The 18,402-nt window shown below is 54.3% G+C and overlaps 1 protein-coding gene across 1 annotated transcript; it reads left to right on the forward strand.

The window, feature by feature from the left end:
• Nucleotides 1-1,131: 1,131 nt before the first annotated feature.
• LOC103191454 (protein shisa-9-like) lies at nucleotides 1,132-16,695 on the forward strand. The gene is made up of 4 exons (XM_042344931.1): nucleotides 1,132-1,661; nucleotides 8,065-8,192; nucleotides 15,688-15,837; nucleotides 16,276-16,695. Exons 1-4 carry the CDS (start codon nucleotides 1,132-1,134, stop codon nucleotides 16,653-16,655), a joined length of 1,188 nt encoding a protein of 395 aa, XP_042200865.1. The 3' UTR covers nucleotides 16,656-16,695.
• The last annotated feature ends 1,707 nt before the right edge of the window (nucleotides 16,696-18,402 follow it).

Below are 18,402 nucleotides of genomic sequence, written 5' to 3' on the forward strand. Positions count from 1 at the left end.
AGCCAAGTATTTTGCGGGCGAAACCCGGAGGCCAATTGGGTGTCGCCTGAGTAATCTCATCTAATTCCTTACAGGTTTGAGGCTGTTTGATGGTTATGAGGTGTGATGGATCCTGTCTTTCCGATGAGACGTTAAACCACAGTCCCGATTCAAGTGGACGTTAAATATCTCCCGCGGCGCCAATTGGAAAAGAAAAGGGAGTTTCCCTCTTGCGCGGTTTTCCTCGCTAACCGTCTCCCCGTCTCCCCGTCCCCCCACCAAATGAAATGAGGTCACTCGTTCCGCGGCTCGATGGTGGGACGCCGCTGCGGGCGGTTGGCAGCCGCCCTTCGCCCGCGAGACACACGCGGTCGCTCCGCGTTCCTCCTCCAGCTTCCGCGAAAGCGCTTCGAGGCGTCTCGGCGACGCGATCGGGCGCTGTATCGGACGCGAGGCGTGTGTTACTGTGTGTTGGCGTGACGTTGACCGGCAGCGTGTGTGTGCGTGTGTGCGTGTGCGCGCGTGTGTGTGTGTGTGTGTGTGTGTGTACGTGTCGTCCTATAACCACAGGATACAGTGAGTGATGTGATTTATTCCTCTCTCCCTGCAGTTTGGCGCGACAGAAAATCAGGAACGTCGGGGAAGCGGGACTGTGTTTCATGGTCGCTCAGACACACACATATGTACACGCACGCATACGCGCGCGCACACACGCAAGCGCACACGCACGCACGCGCACACATATGTACCCACACACACACGCGCACACGCACACGCGGGCGGAGCTTTGAAGGTTGAAAAAAATCTCGCTTTCCCAGCGGAGTTCGGAGGGGACTCGGAGGAACGACAACAGCAGCGACAACTTGCATTTATGTAGAGCCCTTCGCGCTCGGTGGGGTCCTGGAAGCGCTCGAACGAGAGGAACGAGAGAGAGAGAGAGAGAGAGAGAGAAAGGAATCTGTTCGGTGCTACTTCTCCACGGACTCGAGACTCGATCACTCAGCTTCAGTCCGTCAGTCAACCAGTCAGTCAGTCACCGTCCGTCCATCCGTCGGAGCCCTCCCCACCCCCCAACCACCCCACCCCCACCTCCCCCCGCAGCACCTCACCTCCCTTCCCCACACCCCCCCCCGGCCCGCACCCCGTGACTCCATGGAGTTACGCCTAACGGTGGGACTTTGGGGCTACATTTTGACGGGGCAGGTCCTGATCTGGGCCGGGGCTCACAGCAGCAAAGGGGGGCAACCGGGAGAAGCCGGGACCACCTACTCCCCCAACGCCACGGGGGCCCCCGCGTCGGAGGAGGTCACGGAGGATGACAGCAACACGGACAAGTGCCGGGGTTACTACGACGTGATGGGGCAGTGGGACCCCCCTTTCAACTGCAACGCTGGCACCTACCTCCACTGCTGCGGCACTTGCGGCTATCGCTTCTGCTGCGAGTTCTTCCACGACCGCCTGGACCAGAGCACCTGCACCAACTACGACACCCCCAACTGGGCCAACACCGGCAAGCCCCCCGTCAAGGTGGAGGAACCCCGGGACGACCCGGACGAGGACAGAACCAACATGATCGTCTACATCATCTGCGGGGTGGTGGCCATCATGGTCCTCGTGGGCATCTTCACCAAACTGGGCCTGGAGAAGTCGCAGGGACCCCAGACCGAGATGAACATGTCCAGGTAGGAAAGCAGAGACTCCCCCCAACCCCCCCCAACCCCATCACCCCCACCCCCACCCCCACCCCAGACGTCTACTTGTCCGTTGCTTTCCCCGTGCACCCCTTTGGGGACCTCTATCCAACGTGAAGTCACTGCACAAGTGTAAGTTGTTGTTGCTAATGTTATGATGATGATGATGATGATGATCATGGAGTCCTGTAGGGTGTCGGCGGTTGGAGCGAGGGTTCGATTCCCGTTGCAAATTGGAGTCCTGTTGAAAAATTGCGGTGATGTTAATTCCGTCGCTCACTCCCCGACTGTTTCCCGGGAACGCTGGTCGCCGCGTTTCTCCCACCAAACGCACAGTCACTACGCTTTGCCGGATATCTCCTGAAGCGCCGCGGGACGCCCTCCCGATGTGATAGCCATTTGTTGCCGTCACATTCCACGTTAGGCTCTTTATGTTTGGTTTCTCACACCCATCTGTCTCTCTCTTCTCTCTCTCTCTCTCTCTCTCTCTCTCTCTCAGTGTGCGCGTCTCTTTCCGCGTGATGTTTTCGGGGCTGTGTTTCAAGCCGAAACGCCGTCAAATTAATAACAACAGGAGGAATGATAATCCCCGCATTCGCTGCAGCGCTTTGCGCGTCTTCCTGACGGCTCAAAGCGCTTCACGGCATAGACCGCAACGTGAACCGACCGTATATTTGTGGGCGAAATTAACTCTCTGAATGTTAGACCTCCCGAGAACTGACTGGGGAGAAAATCTGAGCGTGGGGGGGGGTGGGGGGTGTGGGGGGGTGTGGGGGGGGTGTGGGGGGGGGTTAAGCCTGCGATATGTTGCCTCCAGTGCAGTCTGTCTCGCTCTTCGTCCTTTGCGAATGCTCTGTACATTGGGTCATTCATCCCTTTGGCACAACCGTAGCTGAGGACACAACAGTAAATAGGCTTTGCATATCAATAGACTCTCTCTCTATTTCTCTCTCTCTCTCTCTCTCTCTCTCTCATTATCGCTCTCTCTCACTATCTCTCCCCTCGCTCTTTCTCGCTCTCTCCCCAACCCCCCCCTCTCTCTCCCTCTCTCTCTCTCTCTCTCTCTCTCCCTCTCTCTCTCTCTCTCTCTCTATATATTCCACTCTTTCCTCCCTCTTTACATATCTTTTTCTCTCCCTCTCCCACCCGAGGCGGTTTCCTCACTCCACACCCCCACAAAAACACACGCAGCCACCGCGCTTCACAGTGTGTCTGTCCCGCGAAGCGCTTTCGGACGCCTCGACGACGCGATAACGCGCTGTGTCGAGCGCGAGGATGTTTCTACGTTCCTCGGCGTGAGGTCCTGGGGCGGGTCAGGGGCTGGACGGGGTAACGGGCTGTCAGTCAGGACACGAGGGAGTTACACCGGCGTGTTCCCTGGGGCAACGAAGCCAACCGCACGCGCGCACACGCACGTGCACGCACACGCGCACGCGCACGGACGTGCAGTCAGTTAGCGAAAGCAAACGGGATCGAGAGCTGAACGTTGGCGCGTGCTTAACGTGTTCAGACGGAGCGCGTGTCAGAGTGAAGCGTGTCACCGGGCACACGGATCGCAGAGGCACTGCCTCTTTGCACAGTACACGCTATTTACACGGCTGCCAAAAGCCCTGGTGTGGATTCCTGGCACAGGCGGAAGGGACTCACGCTTAGATTATTATTATTATTATTATTATTATCATTATTAAGAGTGACTAGGAAAGGGCTGGGGATTTCAATCGCTCTGTGGCTGTGAGCGGGAAGTGTTTCAAGGGTCAGACGAGTCAAGGTTTATCCGTCGTCCCCTTGAAGACGCACAGTGCCTTCCTCGCCTGTCTCACATTCAGCTCTCAACGGAGAATTCAACGCCAATTATAAGGAGGCAAGACTCCGGGGATCCGACAAGGTTACAGAGTCGGTGCCCTCCGCAGTGTGTAAATCCATAATAATATGTGCGATCGCGAGCAACGGAATCCGGGAAGCAAAGGAATCGCTGAAATCTTATTGCTGAGACTCAGGGGAACACACTGAGGACTATATATATATATATATACACATCAAGAGTGTGTTTAACAGATCATATGTGTGTGTATAGATATACATATACTATAATAATATATGTATGTATTATAATATATTATTATATATATATATCAACAGTTTACATTTGCTGCAGCGCCTTTCGTCCACAGAATATACGTCCGATTCCCTTCAGAGTTATTGATCGATTGCTGATCGCTTTTTCCGGGTGGAGGACATCCCTCCCCCCTCCTCTCTCCCCCCCCCACCGCCCCCACCCAAAAAAAATACGATAGCAATAATTGGGTGGCTCGTTCCACCCGGGCGCAGTTCCCCCGCCGCCTTCCGCCCACAAGAGCACACGGCCAGTCCACCGCGCGGGGTATCCCGCCGGGCGCTCCGAGACGTCCTCGAGATACCGGGATTATCGGTCATCTGCGCTTATCGCTCGGCTGCGTTTATCTCCCCTCCTGATCCAACACGCGCCCGAACACCTTAGGCTCTCACGGACAGACGGGGAGGGAGGGAGGGGAGGAGGGAGGGGAGGATTGGAGGAGGAACGTTCGCCCATTTTGGGAACGCTCGAGCGAGATCCGTCGGCCCGGCCGGCGCGAGGCCTGGGGCCGAGGTAACCGACCCCGTAGGCGAGCGCCCCCAGGAATATCGCTCGCCGGGTTTTTTCCTGCTCGGAGCCGGGGGGGGGAGGGGGGACGGGGACGGAGATAACCTCCGCCGTGTCGTTAGGACGTCTCAAAGCGCTTCACAGGATACGCTGTGAAGCGTAGTGACTGGGGGGTATTTTGCGGTGGTCAATTTTGAGAGAGTAAAGCTCTGCGCAACATTACATTGTAAGACAGCGAGTGGTCTGACGGGAGGAATTTCAACAGTCCCCCCACCCCCCACCCCCCCCCCCTCTCTCTCTCTCTCTCTCTAAGGGCGTCAATTGGAACGTGTGATGTGTTCATTAACACCAATGGTGTTGGGTCTCACGTGCGTTGCAACGAAGGCAATGGGGGTGATAGCGACTGCGTTAACTATTAATGCCCTGAACCCCGTCTGAGTTACGTCCGTGTCCCACGAACCAGCTGTTACGAGAGGAAAAAGCCAACGTACTCAGAGTGGGGGCTCAGAGTGTGACTTTGTTTAGCTGCATCTCTGCCCCACCCCACCCCCCCACCCCCCCCGCCCCCCACCCTCCGTCCCTCAATCCCCCCGCCTCACCCCGCTCTCTTGCCTCCTCCAAGTCCCGTCTAAGAAAGACCTTCCTCTTCGACTGTGCCTTCGGGAGGACCGGCGTTCGATTCCCGGGCACATACACACATGCACACACACATATACACACGCGCACACCACACACAGACACAGATACACGAGCGCGTCCTCACACAGACGCGTACACGGCGGATTTCGTAACGCCGGCTTCCGGTCCCGGCGCCTCTCCCGGCCGGAGGATGTCTCAAAGCGCTTCACGGGGGATACACGGCAAAGCGTCGCGACTGTGTGTATAATAAGCGAACGCGGCAGCCCCTTTGCACGCGCACCCGCCCGCGCGCATGCAACGTGCCCGGAAGGGCCTGTGTTTATTTTTAAGTGACAAATATCAAGTGGGTTACGATTCTAAAGCAAGTGTCGCGTTGCGTGAATCCACAACAGCTCACATCTCCGTCCAGCTGCCTCCCCCCCCCTCTCTCTCTCTCTCTCTCTCTCCGTCAGTCCACCTCAATCTATCCCTCCGTCAATCTGAGTCCTCTGTGTATATCTCCGTTTACTTCTCTACATACGTTCAGTATCTCTCTCTCTCTCTCTCTCTTTCTCTCTCTCTCTCTCCCTCGCTCTCGCTCTCTCTCTCTCTCTCTCTATCCCAAGCCCCACTCCGGGGGGGGCTCGTCGTCCAGACTGACTCCCCGCGGGGCTGGACAAGGGGTGGGATGGGGTGGGAAGGTGTCCTGGCTACGGTACGGGGTGGGGTGGGGGGGGGTTTGGGAGCGAAGGGAAGGGACTGTACTTTGTCAGAGGTGGTCCTTTAGGGGAGACGTCAAACCAAGGTCCCATCTGTGTCTGTCCAAGTGGGTGTTAAAGATCCCACGGCAACGTTTAATAAAAAAAGAGGGGGTGGTGGGGAGGGAGAGAGTTTCCCCCTACCCCCTGGTGTCCTGGCCATCAATCCCCAGATACATTACTCGCTCTCCTCAATGTGGGACGTTGCTGTCTACTGAGTCTCTGCCGTTGTTGCCGACAAATGTCACCACACCTGAGAATAATTGCTGTGAAGGAGTTTGTTGGCAATATATTTATGCACAGCCGCGCACACACGCGCACACACCATACACACCATACACACACACACACCATACACACATACACACACGCGCACACACACCATACACACCATACACACACACACACCATACACACATACACACACACGCACACACACCATACACACCATACACACACACCATACACACATACACACACGCGCACACACACCATACACACCATACACACACACACACACCATACACACATACACACACGCGCACACACACCATACACACCATACACACACACACACACACACCATACACACATACACACACGCGCACACACACCATACACACCATACACACACACACACACCATACACACACAGACAAATACACACACATACATACACACCATACACACATACACACCATATACAAATACACACACACACACCATACACACATACACACCATACACAAATACACACACACACAAATACACACACACGCGCGCACACAAATATACACACACACATACACACACAGAAATATACACACACATACACACACACAAATATACACACACACAAGCGCACAAATATATACACACACACACAAATATACACATACACACGCACATACAAATACACACAAGTATGCATAACAAAGAAATACACACGCATGCGCACAACATACACCCGCACTCACACGCCTATGCGTTATTACACATAATAATCCTTGCACTTGATGCGGCGCCTCGTCACGTCTCCGAGACGTCTCGAAGCGCTTCGCAGAATCTCTGCAGTTGTTACGGCGCCTTTCGAAGTTTTTATACCCCAGACAGCGCTTTGAGAGGTCTTCGACGATGCGATAAGGCGCTGTGTCAAATGCAAGCAGTATTATTATTATTATTATTATTATATTATTATCATCATCACAGCTCACCCCACAGGCCTCGGCTGTGTCAGACAGACAAAAGTAGCCCCAATGGGGTCCATCGCTTTCCTCTCTTCAAAGGCTACAGAGCGACATATTAGATTGCAGCCAAAATAAATGACCTGTCGAGCATCGCGCAGCCAGAACCGGGGGAGAGAGAGAGAGAGAGAGAGAGGGTCTCATTTGTCCCTTCACCCACCGTTACCCACCCACCCACACCCAGGAATATATATTTTATTTATGGCCCCGATATCATTTACTTCTTTCATTCTGTCTCGCGCTCATCTGCCCATTCGTCTTCCTCTTTTATTCATAGGGTTTCATCCATATCTCTCTCTCTCTCTCTCTCTCTAACAGCCTCTCTCCCTCCCTCTCTCTCCCCCTTTTCCTCACTCGTTCCCTCTATATTAGCTCCCTGCGTGGAGGACACTATATAAGTGCAAGTTGTTGTTGTATCTGAGTCTCTCCCTCTCCCTCCCTCCCTCCCTCCCTCCTTCTCTCCCTCTCTCCCGCCTTTCACATTACTCCCCTCCCGATATTTTATCTCGTTCCCTGTCCGAAACGAACAGGAATTTTCCCTCTGTGCAATTTCCAGGTCGGGCAGTTGACAGGCGAACAACGTGGCCTGTGCGTAAAAATAAAATCTCCTCTCCCCACATCTCTGCTCTGTTGGTTGTTTCCCCCTTTCGGATCAGTGCGACTCCGCTGACTGACTCCTCGTCGACGTGTGCAATCAATGTCTCCCTCTTTACTTGATCCGAACCCCAAAGTGCGCTGTTCAGTTGAGTTGTTGCGGTCTCGGACGCACAGCCAGGAAGGGGCGCTGGAAGCGGATTCAGGGGCTAACTTTCCGAAGGGAATTGGATAGGTACGTGCAATGGAAACACGTGCAGGGCTGATGGGGTAAGAGCGGGTTGGGGGGAGCGGGTCTAGTACTATCAGCATTATAATTAACGCTATCGTACTACAGTATTAATTATACTAATCGTATTATAGTGGTGGTATTTCGTAGTTATGTATTAAGATCCATATAATAATTAATATTATATGTATCAGTATTATATAAGATTATAATGACTAATATTATTACAGTTAATATTAATTGAAACACACCCCTCTCGCGCTATTGATGGCCTCTCTTCTCTCTCTCGCTATTAACACCCCCCCTCTCTCTCTGTCTCCTCTCTTTGCAGAGCCCTCACTGACCTCCTCAAGCAACAGGGCCACGGAAATATGGACTACATCGAACGGGACGGGGTGCCTGGGTCTGTGCAGGTGCCCATCAACGACAGCCTGAGCAGATCGTCGAGGAGCGGCACAGGTAAGCAGGCCTGAGCGAGGGCTAGCAATGGCGGGGGGGCGGGCGGGGTGGGGGGGGGGGGTCAGCAATAGTTCTACAAGCGAGGCAGCAGCAGCAACAACAACGATGACAACGACAACGACGACAACGACATATTACGCTTGAATAGCGCCCTTCGCGTCCCAGAGGTGGGGGGGGGGGGGGGGGCATAGATGTCCAACTGCCAACGGTGGGGCAAGAAGTGCGGAGGACCTGAAGCAGGTCAGTGTCCACCGAGGCGTGCAAGTCATCGAGTCCGGTCAGCCGTTTTTTTACCCCCCCCCCCCAGATAAAATTGGTCATTCCCTTCATGGCTGTGTGCAAATTAACTGCCTCTTTCTATCTACATCAGTCACTACGCTTTACAGTAACGCCTGTGCAGCGTTTCGAGAACCCCCATCGCACACTCTGGGCTCCCAGGTTTCGGAATTAGGTAAGCGAGGGGCGGAGGGAGGGAGGGAGGGAGAAAGAGAGCGAGAGAGCGAGAGCGAGCGAGAGAGAGAGAGAGAGAGAGAGAGAGAGAGAGAGAGCCAACCATCCCAACATTGGTTCGGAGACTCTCAAGCAACCGGTGATGGGTTTCCGCGTGTGTCAAGACACCCGGCTGACCGGAGAGAGAGAGAGAGAGAGAGAGAGAGAGAGAGAGAAAAGGGGGAAAAAAAATCATCAGTCTGGTTCCCACGATGGGCAAGCGATGCCCTTAATCTTTCCTGCCAGCTTTCCTACGACCAGGGTTTGATGGCGTGAGGTTGGCGTGACGGAAATTTTTGCCGTGCAACACTTTCCCTAACCCTGGCGGTCCGTTCGGACCTCTTGGGATGGTTGGGGCGATCGGCTCTCAGCGTCCTCTCGCCCCAGCGTTTGGCCGTCTGTTAATTATTGTGGCTCTGGTGCCTTCAAGAAGCTGTGGGCGCAGAGAGCAGCTTGAGTTTCACACGTTGCGCACCGCCTGCCGAGCCAGGACGAGAGGTTAGAATGGCAGCTTTACACTTCGCAGTACCCGGAGTGACGATCAAACTGGCTGCAACACAGAGAGAGAGAGAGGGAGGGAAGGGGGGAAGGGGGGGAGAGAGAGCGAGAGAGGGGGAGAGAGGGGGGAGAGAGCGGAGAGGGGGGAGAGAGGGGGAGAGGGGGGGGGGGGGAGAGAGGAGGAGAGGAGAGAGCGAGAGAGAGGGGGAGAGAGGGGGAGAGAGCGAGAGCGAGAGAGAGGGGGAGAGAGCGAGAGAGAGGGGGAGAGAGCGAGAGAGAGCGAGAGAGAGCGAGAGAGGGGGAGAGCGCGAGAGCGAGAGAGAGGGAGGGGGGGGGTAAAGAGAGGGATTGGGGATAGCGAGATGAAGGGAAGGAGGTAGGGAGGATGGAAGAAATATCGAGAGCAATTAAGGGGGAAAAAATCGAGAGAGAGAAAGAAAGGAAGCAAGAAAGGATAGGTAGATATTTGTTGGGTCAGGGTGTTAAGGGCAGGTAACCGGACTGGAGGTACCGATCAGCCATGATCTCACAGGCTCGAGGGGCTGAATGGCCTCCTCCTGTTCCTATGTTCCCAAGAAGGAAGGAAAAGAAAAAGAAAGAGTGCATGAGAGAGAGAGGGAGAGAGGAGAGAGAGAGAGAGAGAGAGAGAGAGAACTTACCCCTTATTGTGTCAAAATGCTTTTACGCAAATTTCAAGCGTAAATGACTGTCGTTGTACGTGAGTGTATCAGCCATTTTATCACAGAAAGGCAGCGTGAATGACCAATTAATCTGGGGGTAGGGGTGGGGGGAATTGTGTGGCCAGGACGCTGGGGGTGGGGGAGAGAGAGAGAGAGAGAGAGAGAGAGAGAAAGAGAGAGAGAGAAAAGCTCCTTTCTCTTTTTCCAAGAGCGTCAGAGGAGTTTTAATGCTCGCCAGATCAGACACAGACGACAAATGTCTCAGCCGAAGGACAGTGCCTCTCTCTGACATTGACACTGAGAGCCGTGTTGGAGCGCCGTAGGAGGCGTGACGGCCAAACGATGGGGGCTTAAGAGAGAGAGAGAGAGAGAAGAAGAGCGTGGGTCCGTGCGGGTGCGTGGACAGGACCGTTATTGGTGTAACGGATGCAGTTTTATTGACGAAATGGAGAGAGAAAGAGAGAGAGAGAGAGAGAGAGAGAGGCAATGACAGATGCTGCTGTATAGAGAGGGAGTTCAAGGGTGAAGGGGGGAAAAAAAAACATCGCTGAGCGGATAATAATAAACCTTTCGCCGTATCTCGCCTCACAACGCGCGCGCACGCCCCACGCGCGCCTCTGTTCACCAGCAGCAAGTAGGAACCCTGTTGTTAGTCGATTTTCCTGGGGGTAATCGTCCCTCCGAAAAAAAAAAAAAACACCTGCCCGCTCGATCCACGACTGGGTTCGCCGCCGCGCGCCGTTGGGAGCCGGCAATCGCCGCGGTTCGCCGCCCACGACGTACGCGGTCCAGTCACTGGGCGGTAGATTCGGCGAAGCGCTTTGAGTGAGAGCGTCGAAGGTGTGATTAAGGCGCTCCGTCGAACGCAAGGGCTGTCAGGACCGTTATTACCTAATTGGAGCTGCCGCTCCTTTGCTGAACGCGGAGAGGTCGAGCGGGGACGTCGTTCAAACCTTTTCAGACGTTCTCCCGATGGAGAGAGATAACGTGCGAAGGTTATTTAATTCAAAGAGTGAGCAAAGGGCAGAGAGATCAAATTGGCAAGCCTCGAGCACGAGCAGAGAACCGAATAACTTTGTCCTCGTCGAGGGTAATAGATATTTCGAACAGACTCCCATCAGTGCGAACGCTGAGATTGATTAACGTCTTCGCACATGACGTGGGGATGGACGTCCCGATGACGAAAGGAACTCACCGTTAAACCTTGAAGCTGAGGCATGTACCTCAAATTCACCGCCGCTCCCATTTTCTTCGGAGGATCAGGCAATTGGACTACGCTGCCTGTTAATAATCGACAACAACTTGCATTTCTACAGCGCCCACCCACCCCCCACCCCTCACTAACCCCCGGAGCGCTTCCCTTTCACGATTGGAAAGCATTTCACTCATATTAATAAGATAATGATAGTAATATTTTGACGCCCCGCCCGGGAATCGAACCCCCGGGCTCCTCTCCCTGGCGAGGCGAGCGCTCTAACCCACATACTGCAGGAGAGGGAGTGGGTTAATAGCGGGGAATCAGATGGTTAATTCAGATTAAAGAGAAAGACCCTTCACGGTCTGTGCTTCTCACGCACCGCAGGTGCTCTGCTCACCTGTGCGTAATCCAACACATGGCTCAGCCATTTCTACACGTCTCCTCAGTGGTAAATCTGCCAAACCCACAGCCCACACAGAGCTCTTGGCTCCGGCGCTCCTCTAAATCTCTGCACAACCTTCCTCTCTATCTCTCTCTCTCTCCCTCTCTCTCTCTCGCTCTGCGTCTCTCTCTCTCTCTCTCTCTCGGAGCAGTAGCCCTCTGCAAAGTTTCCAAATTCGGGGCCCGTTTCGCAGGACCTCTTAAGCCAAAAATTCGGTTTGAATCGGTGGCGAAACGCCGCACGAGATACGCAGCTTTGCAAAAAAAAAAAAAAAAAAAAACCGCTCCCTGACTCCACGCGCCCCTGAGCTACGTCCCGACGACGTGATAAGGCGCTGTGTCAAGAAGGCACGAGCAAGTCAGATGGGAACCCAGTCCCGCGGCAAACTTTCAATGACTAGAAAGAGCCTCCGACTCAGGTTTCTTGACCGTAATAAATAATAATTTCTGCGTTTCGACGCAGCGGGTTATCAGGTCGTCGAGGCACCGCGCAGCGCTTCGCCGGATTTACTGGAAAGCGCAGCGACTGTTACGTTTTGCAGCCGAACTACGGAGCGCGTTCCGGAAGTCATTCTAAAATTCGACCCGCGTTGGCTTTCCAGCTTCGTGCTCCCTGACGTGACCGTTCTCGGATCCAATCAGCAATCACTCGCGCTTTCTTCAGCGGCGAAATAATAATAGTCGCGACACTATTGACCCACGCGTTCGATGCAGCGCCTTATCGCGTCTTCGAGACGTCTCGAAGCGCTTCGCGGGATGTGCCGTCGGGTGTAGAGATGGGGGTGTCTGCGCCCCTCAGTCCTTTTTTATTTCTCCGGGTTGTTCTTTCGACTTCGGGGGGAAGGGGGGGAAAAAGAGGGTCATGTCAGGCCACAGGGGGATTTGTGAACAAGGGACACTCGATCCGTGTGGCTCGCTGCCATATCGACGAGGGAAAAAAAAAAGCTCGGTAGACATTCAACCTGGTGCGGATGCTCGGAGTGCTATTTTTACAGAGGCGCTGGCGCACTCGGGGTGTAAATGACAACCTGTCAAGTAGGAATAATAACAGTCTCCTGCGCGTCCCCCACTGCGTCTCTGCCTCCGACCCATCTCAAAGCGCTTCGAATCGGAATCGAAGCCGCCAATTTCGAGCACAGCAACGTCCCCACACATCGCCACGACGCGAGTGACCGGTTTTACCCGTCGGTCCGAACCCCAGGATCAATCCCCCCCCCCCCACCCCCCACCCCCCCCCAACCAAGTTCTTTCCAATAGCCCCGCAGGATCTTAAACCTCAGGCAGGTTTTCCTTGCTCCGCACGCCTCTTGCCCGACACCGGCGTCCCCACAAAAGGCCGTGGATTGAGCGACCGATTCATTACTATTATTATTTTTTTCGAGGAAATCGTTAGCCCCGGAAAGCGGTCGTCCGATCGACTATTGCTAAGGAACACGTGTGTGCGTGTGTGGAGTAAGGAAACTTGCCCAGTGTTTCGTCCGGTCGGGAATTGAACCCGGGTCTCTCTCTCTCTCTCGTGAGGCGAGGGGTCTGACCGCTGAGCTGTAGGACACTTACCCAAGACAACACGTTGGTGCTGGATCTCAGTTGGGATCTCAAACAGGGCATTCAGATGACCCAGTTTGGCCAGACCCCACAGGAGCAATGTCACTACAAGTAATTAATTTATCGGGAGGAAGGAGATCGATGGAATTATCCGGCAGAACTGACCGGAGGGCAAGTTCATTTCTGCGCCCGATCGGGAGCTATCTCGTCCCGTCCACAGCGACGGTGGGGATTCGGGGCAGGCACCGCGCATCGTAATAAAAATAATAACAACAAGAACAATCCTCGCAGTGGATACAGCGCCTCGTCGCGTCTTCGCGACGTCTCAAAGCGCTTCACAGGATGTAATTCCTATCGAGCGGATTAACAGCAAGCACTTACGCAGCCCGCAAAATAGGCAGTCACTTCGCTCTGCAGCAAACCCCGTGAAGCGCTTTGAGACGTCTGCAAGGCGAGATAAGGAGATAAGGTAACTTCACAGGCGATTGACCTGACGGGAATATCCTGGGAAGCGCTTCACAACGCCTCGAAGACGTGTGAAAAGGCGCTGAACCAAATGCAAGGATCGTTACTATTATATTATTATTATTATTATTATTATTACTATTAGCATCTCCGGCCTTGTTGGCAGCTCAGGATTCTGCAGTGCCTCTCGTCGGAGTCTGTTAAATATCCCCGAAGCTTCACGCGCAGTGGAAATGCCCTGAGCCTCTTCAAGGGAAGGATCATGTCCCCCTTCTCAATGGGGCTGAGGTCCCTGTCTGACATCCTGCCCTCCTGAATCAGCGTCACAAAGCAGACTGCACGCTTTACGGGTGAGCAGAACGGATATCCCAGAACCTTTTCTAAGGTCGCCTTCGACCGAGGGTTGTCCGACCTCTGAGCCTCTCGAAATAAATACACAGTCACTCCACAGCGCGGTCGGTGTATCCTGCGAAGCGCTTTGAGACGTCTCGACGATGCGAGAAGGCCCTGGATCACGTTCCAAGGTTATTCTTATTCTTATTATTAATGGTTATTATTATTATTATTTCTTTAAGACGTTATGAGACGTCGTAATGGTACCTCGACTCTTTGGTCACCCGTTAGAACACACCCGGTGGAAATAAGTAATCATCATCGTCGTCATCATCATCCTCGCATTTGACTCAGCGCCTTCGAGCCGTCTCCTTCGAGCCGTCTCCAAGCGCGTCACGGGCCAAGTGAATTGACGCCATCGTTTTGTGGGGCGAAACCCCAATTGCGCACCGATTAAGGAATCTTTGACCCCCGCGATCCGCCGATCGAACAACAACCGGGGGGGGGGGTTCCTACCTGGGCGCGTGGGCGCACGCGCACGCACGCGGGTGGCGTAAGGAAACCTGCCCAAAAGTTCTCGCCCCGACCCGGACCCTCTCGCTCGCGGGTGCGCGAGAGCACTGACCGCTGAGCCACGGGGTGGGTGGGGGGGGGAAACGCCACAGAGGGAAAGAAGGAAGGCAGGAAGGAAATGAAATGGTTAGCTGCGACCCCGAGGGGTGGGGGGTGGCGGTGGTGGTGGGGCGGGCGGGCGGTGGGGGGTCCGGGGCTGTCACGGGCTGGTTGGTTCGGTGAGTGAGTCTCGTTACAATGGCTCTAATTGCTTCGGTGATTTAATTGATTGGGTGTACGGGTGAAAAAGGGAGAGAAAAAAAACTCCGGCTTCTGTAATTAGATTTGGAAGTGTAAAGCGAGCGGCTTCACGCTTCGCTCTCCCGTCGCGCCTGAGGCTGTTTTGTCTCTCTTCTCCTGCCCTTGTCTGTCTATATCGCTCTTTTTCTCCTCCCTCGCTCTCTCTCTCTCTCTCTCGCTGTCTCTCTCTCTCTCTCCTCCCTCTCTCTCTCTCTCTCTCTCGCTGTCTCTCTCTCTCGCTCTCTCTCTCTCGCTCTCTCTCTCTCGCTGCGCCAGCTTTGCGAATCGGGAATAACGTTTTCCGATCCGCGGCCGCGGAATTTCGTTCGGCAAAGTCCCTCGAGTCAGCATCAACTGGTCCGATACACCAGAAGGGTCGTTGGCCAGGGCCCAGGGAGAAGCCCTCGGTCTCTTCCCAACCGATAGTTACCTTTCCGAGGCGACAAGACCCTCTAGAAGTACAAGTCCTTTTCTTTCTCCGCACTTCATCCGAAGAAGGCGAAGCGTCGTGTAGGTCAGGTCATCGAGTCCGGTCAATATTCCCCCAGACAACGTTGGTCATTCTCTTCCGGCTGTTTGCGGGGCATCGCTGCGTGCAAAATGGACTTCCTTTTTCTACCCATTCTAATTGCTCGGTCACTACCCTTTACGGTCAACGTTGCTTAGGGTTTTGAGGCTCTGGGGCTTCCCCCCCACCCCCAACCCCCTAATCCTTGGCTCTCTGGAATTAGGTAACCAGGGAGAGAGAGAGAGAGTGCATTCCATTCCGACCGTCTGTCTCTAGGATTTTCCAGGTGTACTCTTAATTAACGGTGACGGGTTCCCGCGAGGGTCAGACCCCAAAATGAATCCGCGCCGGGATCAGAAACTCCGGACTTTCCGTATGTTGAACCTCGCTCAGTGTGTCTGTCTGTTTTTATTCCTTCTCCCTCCGTCCCTCTCCCTCCCCCCCATTCCCCCCCCAACCCCCACACCCACCCCCACCTCCACACAGAACAACCGCACCTGAATAATGCAGGAGTCACATCACCCCTTGTGTCCCAGATGGGGCTCACGCACCCCCACAACAATATCAACCATCGCATGGCCTCTGCACCCCACCAGGGCCAGGAGTACAATAAATACGCCACCCTGAAGGCAGTAGGTGAGTGCGGAATGAATAGCACCTCTGACGTTCCCCGTGGAGACCATTCGCATAGTTGGTTAGTTCCGAGGACCTGGGTTCGATTCCTGGGCAGGACATGGTGGGTGGGGGGCGGTGGCCACCAGGTTTCTGGAAGAACAGCCCGTTTCTTCCGGACTTCCGGGGGGTGGGGGGGGGTGGTGGAGCTCACCAGGAATTCCACACGAGGATTCCTTGCGAAGAAATCCGTAAGAGATGACCGGAAATCAGCCTTTTCTTTTTTTTGGCCGTCGCCTCTTGGAAACGATCGGCTTCGCGCCCACGGGACACGCGGTGGATTTAGTTGTCCAGACGTCTCGAAGGCGCGATAAGGCGCTGCGTCAAACGCGAGGTTGTGGTTATTAATCACGTTTTTTTTTTAAAAAAGAAACACACACTCCCGAAATTCTTATTTTGCAGCGGAAACGGCCACGGACGACTTCTTCGCTAAGCGCTACCCGGTGATGGACCTCCCACCTCCCCCGGGGACCTCCCTCTACCATTCCGTCAGCCAGCACCGCAAGGAGGGACCCCCGGTCTTGAAAGACCCCCGGGGGTTCATACCCACCGCCGCTCCGCTGGCGCAGAAAACCAAAGTCGCCAAATCGAACACTCAACCTCTGTCCAACTCCAGCTACAAGGGTTGGGACTCGACCCAACCCATTGGGCGAAGGCATATGTTCGCCAATAAGAGGCAATACAGCATCGAGCACCTCCCGGAGATCTTCAGCCCCGCTCTTCCATACAGGCAACCCCAACGCCACTTGTCTACGAACAGCAAGACGGAAGTTACCGTGTAACTCGCCTGCTTTGTTGTCGCATCAGCCCCTAAAAGGCCCCAACAACAGCAACAAAATATATATCTATCTATAGAGATATATAATATATATATATACACACACACACATATATATATATATATATATAGCCGATTGGTCCAACCTTTTGGCTGCCCTATTTGAGAAATGGCCCGCAGTAAGCAATATTTTTGTGTTTCCCTGACAGAAACGTAAGACGGTAACGTAGCATTTGCGGGTCACGGAAGGGAGGCGCGGGTGGGGAGGGGAGGGGAAGCTGAAGTCTGCCTGAGGGCCGGATGTGGCCCGCGGGCCGCCAGTTGGGCTGCCCTGTTTTCGAGAGCAGGGAAGCAGAAGTAAACTCCCAACAAAGGGTCAGGTTTCAGTGTGTATCCCCCGCAACCCCCAGACGACCGTTAGGTAACGCCAGACTTTTTTTCTCGTGCGACCCAGAGTGTCTGCTCCAATCATCGCGCGGTCAACGATTAAAGATAAAGAAAGGATGTGAGACGACAGCATATGGGGATTGCCGGAGGCTACAGAAAGCAGAAGGGCTCAGTTTGCTCAGGCACCACCTCCCCGTGACCTGGGAAAACTAACACCATTTTCTTTTGTCGGGCAATGAGAGCTCAACTCTTTGGCCGAAGGCAAATCGAGATTCCCTCCTCTCCCCTTTCCCTCCCCGGCCTCTCCTCTCTCTCGCTGCCTCTTTCTAGAGACTTCTCAATGACGTGATAAGGCGCTATATCAACAACACGTTGGATTAACAACGCGAGGATTATTATTCACATCACATTTCCGCCCCAAACGATCCAAACACACCTCTCGTTGTAAATACCAAAATGTCTTAACAGCCTTTAACGAGAGAGAGAGAGAGAGAGGGGGGCGGTGGGGGTGGGAGGTGGGGAAGGGGTTGGGAAGGGGGAATCAGAAAGGTGAAGAGGATTGGCATCATATGAAAACTGGGAGAAAAGAATCCCTTTGTGTGTGTCGAAGCGGCAATTTTAATGGCCTGTTTTTTGTTGTTGTGGCTTTCGACACTCAGCAAAAAAAAAACCAAACCGTTGAGAAATACGTCTAAGCCGTGTCTTCATTACACCCGACTCCTCTGATCACTGCATCGTTGTCATGGTACGTGGACCTCTCGCCTGCACTGATCGCTTAACTCCCCCTTTGTAGGGTAGTCTAGAGCCCAGAGTGATGTATCTCAAACCTCTTCTCACCATCGTGGCTTCATCTCAAACCGCGGCATAATGGTGGGCGGATGCGCCTGTGGAGTCACTCAATCTTTTTGCTTTGGTCAACCGGGTGACCGACTCGATGGGAGGAGAGGGGGGGAAAACGGGTCACTTCATCTCCATTCCTTCCATTTTAATCCCTCGCCCCCACCCCAGACACACGCGCGCGCGCACATTGTCTCCCAAGCTGCTCCTTGCCTTGGGCTCTGACCTCCGCCTCAGTACCCGGGTACCACCCGCCCTCGCTGGAGCACGCAATGGCGCTATGAACACTGGTCTGAATTGACAGCCACCCCCCACCCCCCCCCCAACCACTCGCTGTGTGGCTCCGAATCCCACCCCCACGGTGACCCTCCCTCCCGCCTGTTACCACCCGGCTGACAAATCCGTGTTTACAAACCCGGCCGATCTTCTCATAGGAACGTAGGAACAGGAGGCCATTCAGCCCCTCGAGCCTGTCCCGCCATTCTTGAAGACCACGGCTGATCCGTACCTCAAAGCCAATTACCCGC

This window comes from Callorhinchus milii, unplaced genomic scaffold (genome assembly GCF_018977255.1).
Source record: "Callorhinchus milii isolate IMCB2004 unplaced genomic scaffold, IMCB_Cmil_1.0 Scaffold31, whole genome shotgun sequence".
NCBI classification, from domain to species: Eukaryota; Metazoa; Chordata; class Chondrichthyes; order Chimaeriformes; family Callorhinchidae; genus Callorhinchus; species Callorhinchus milii.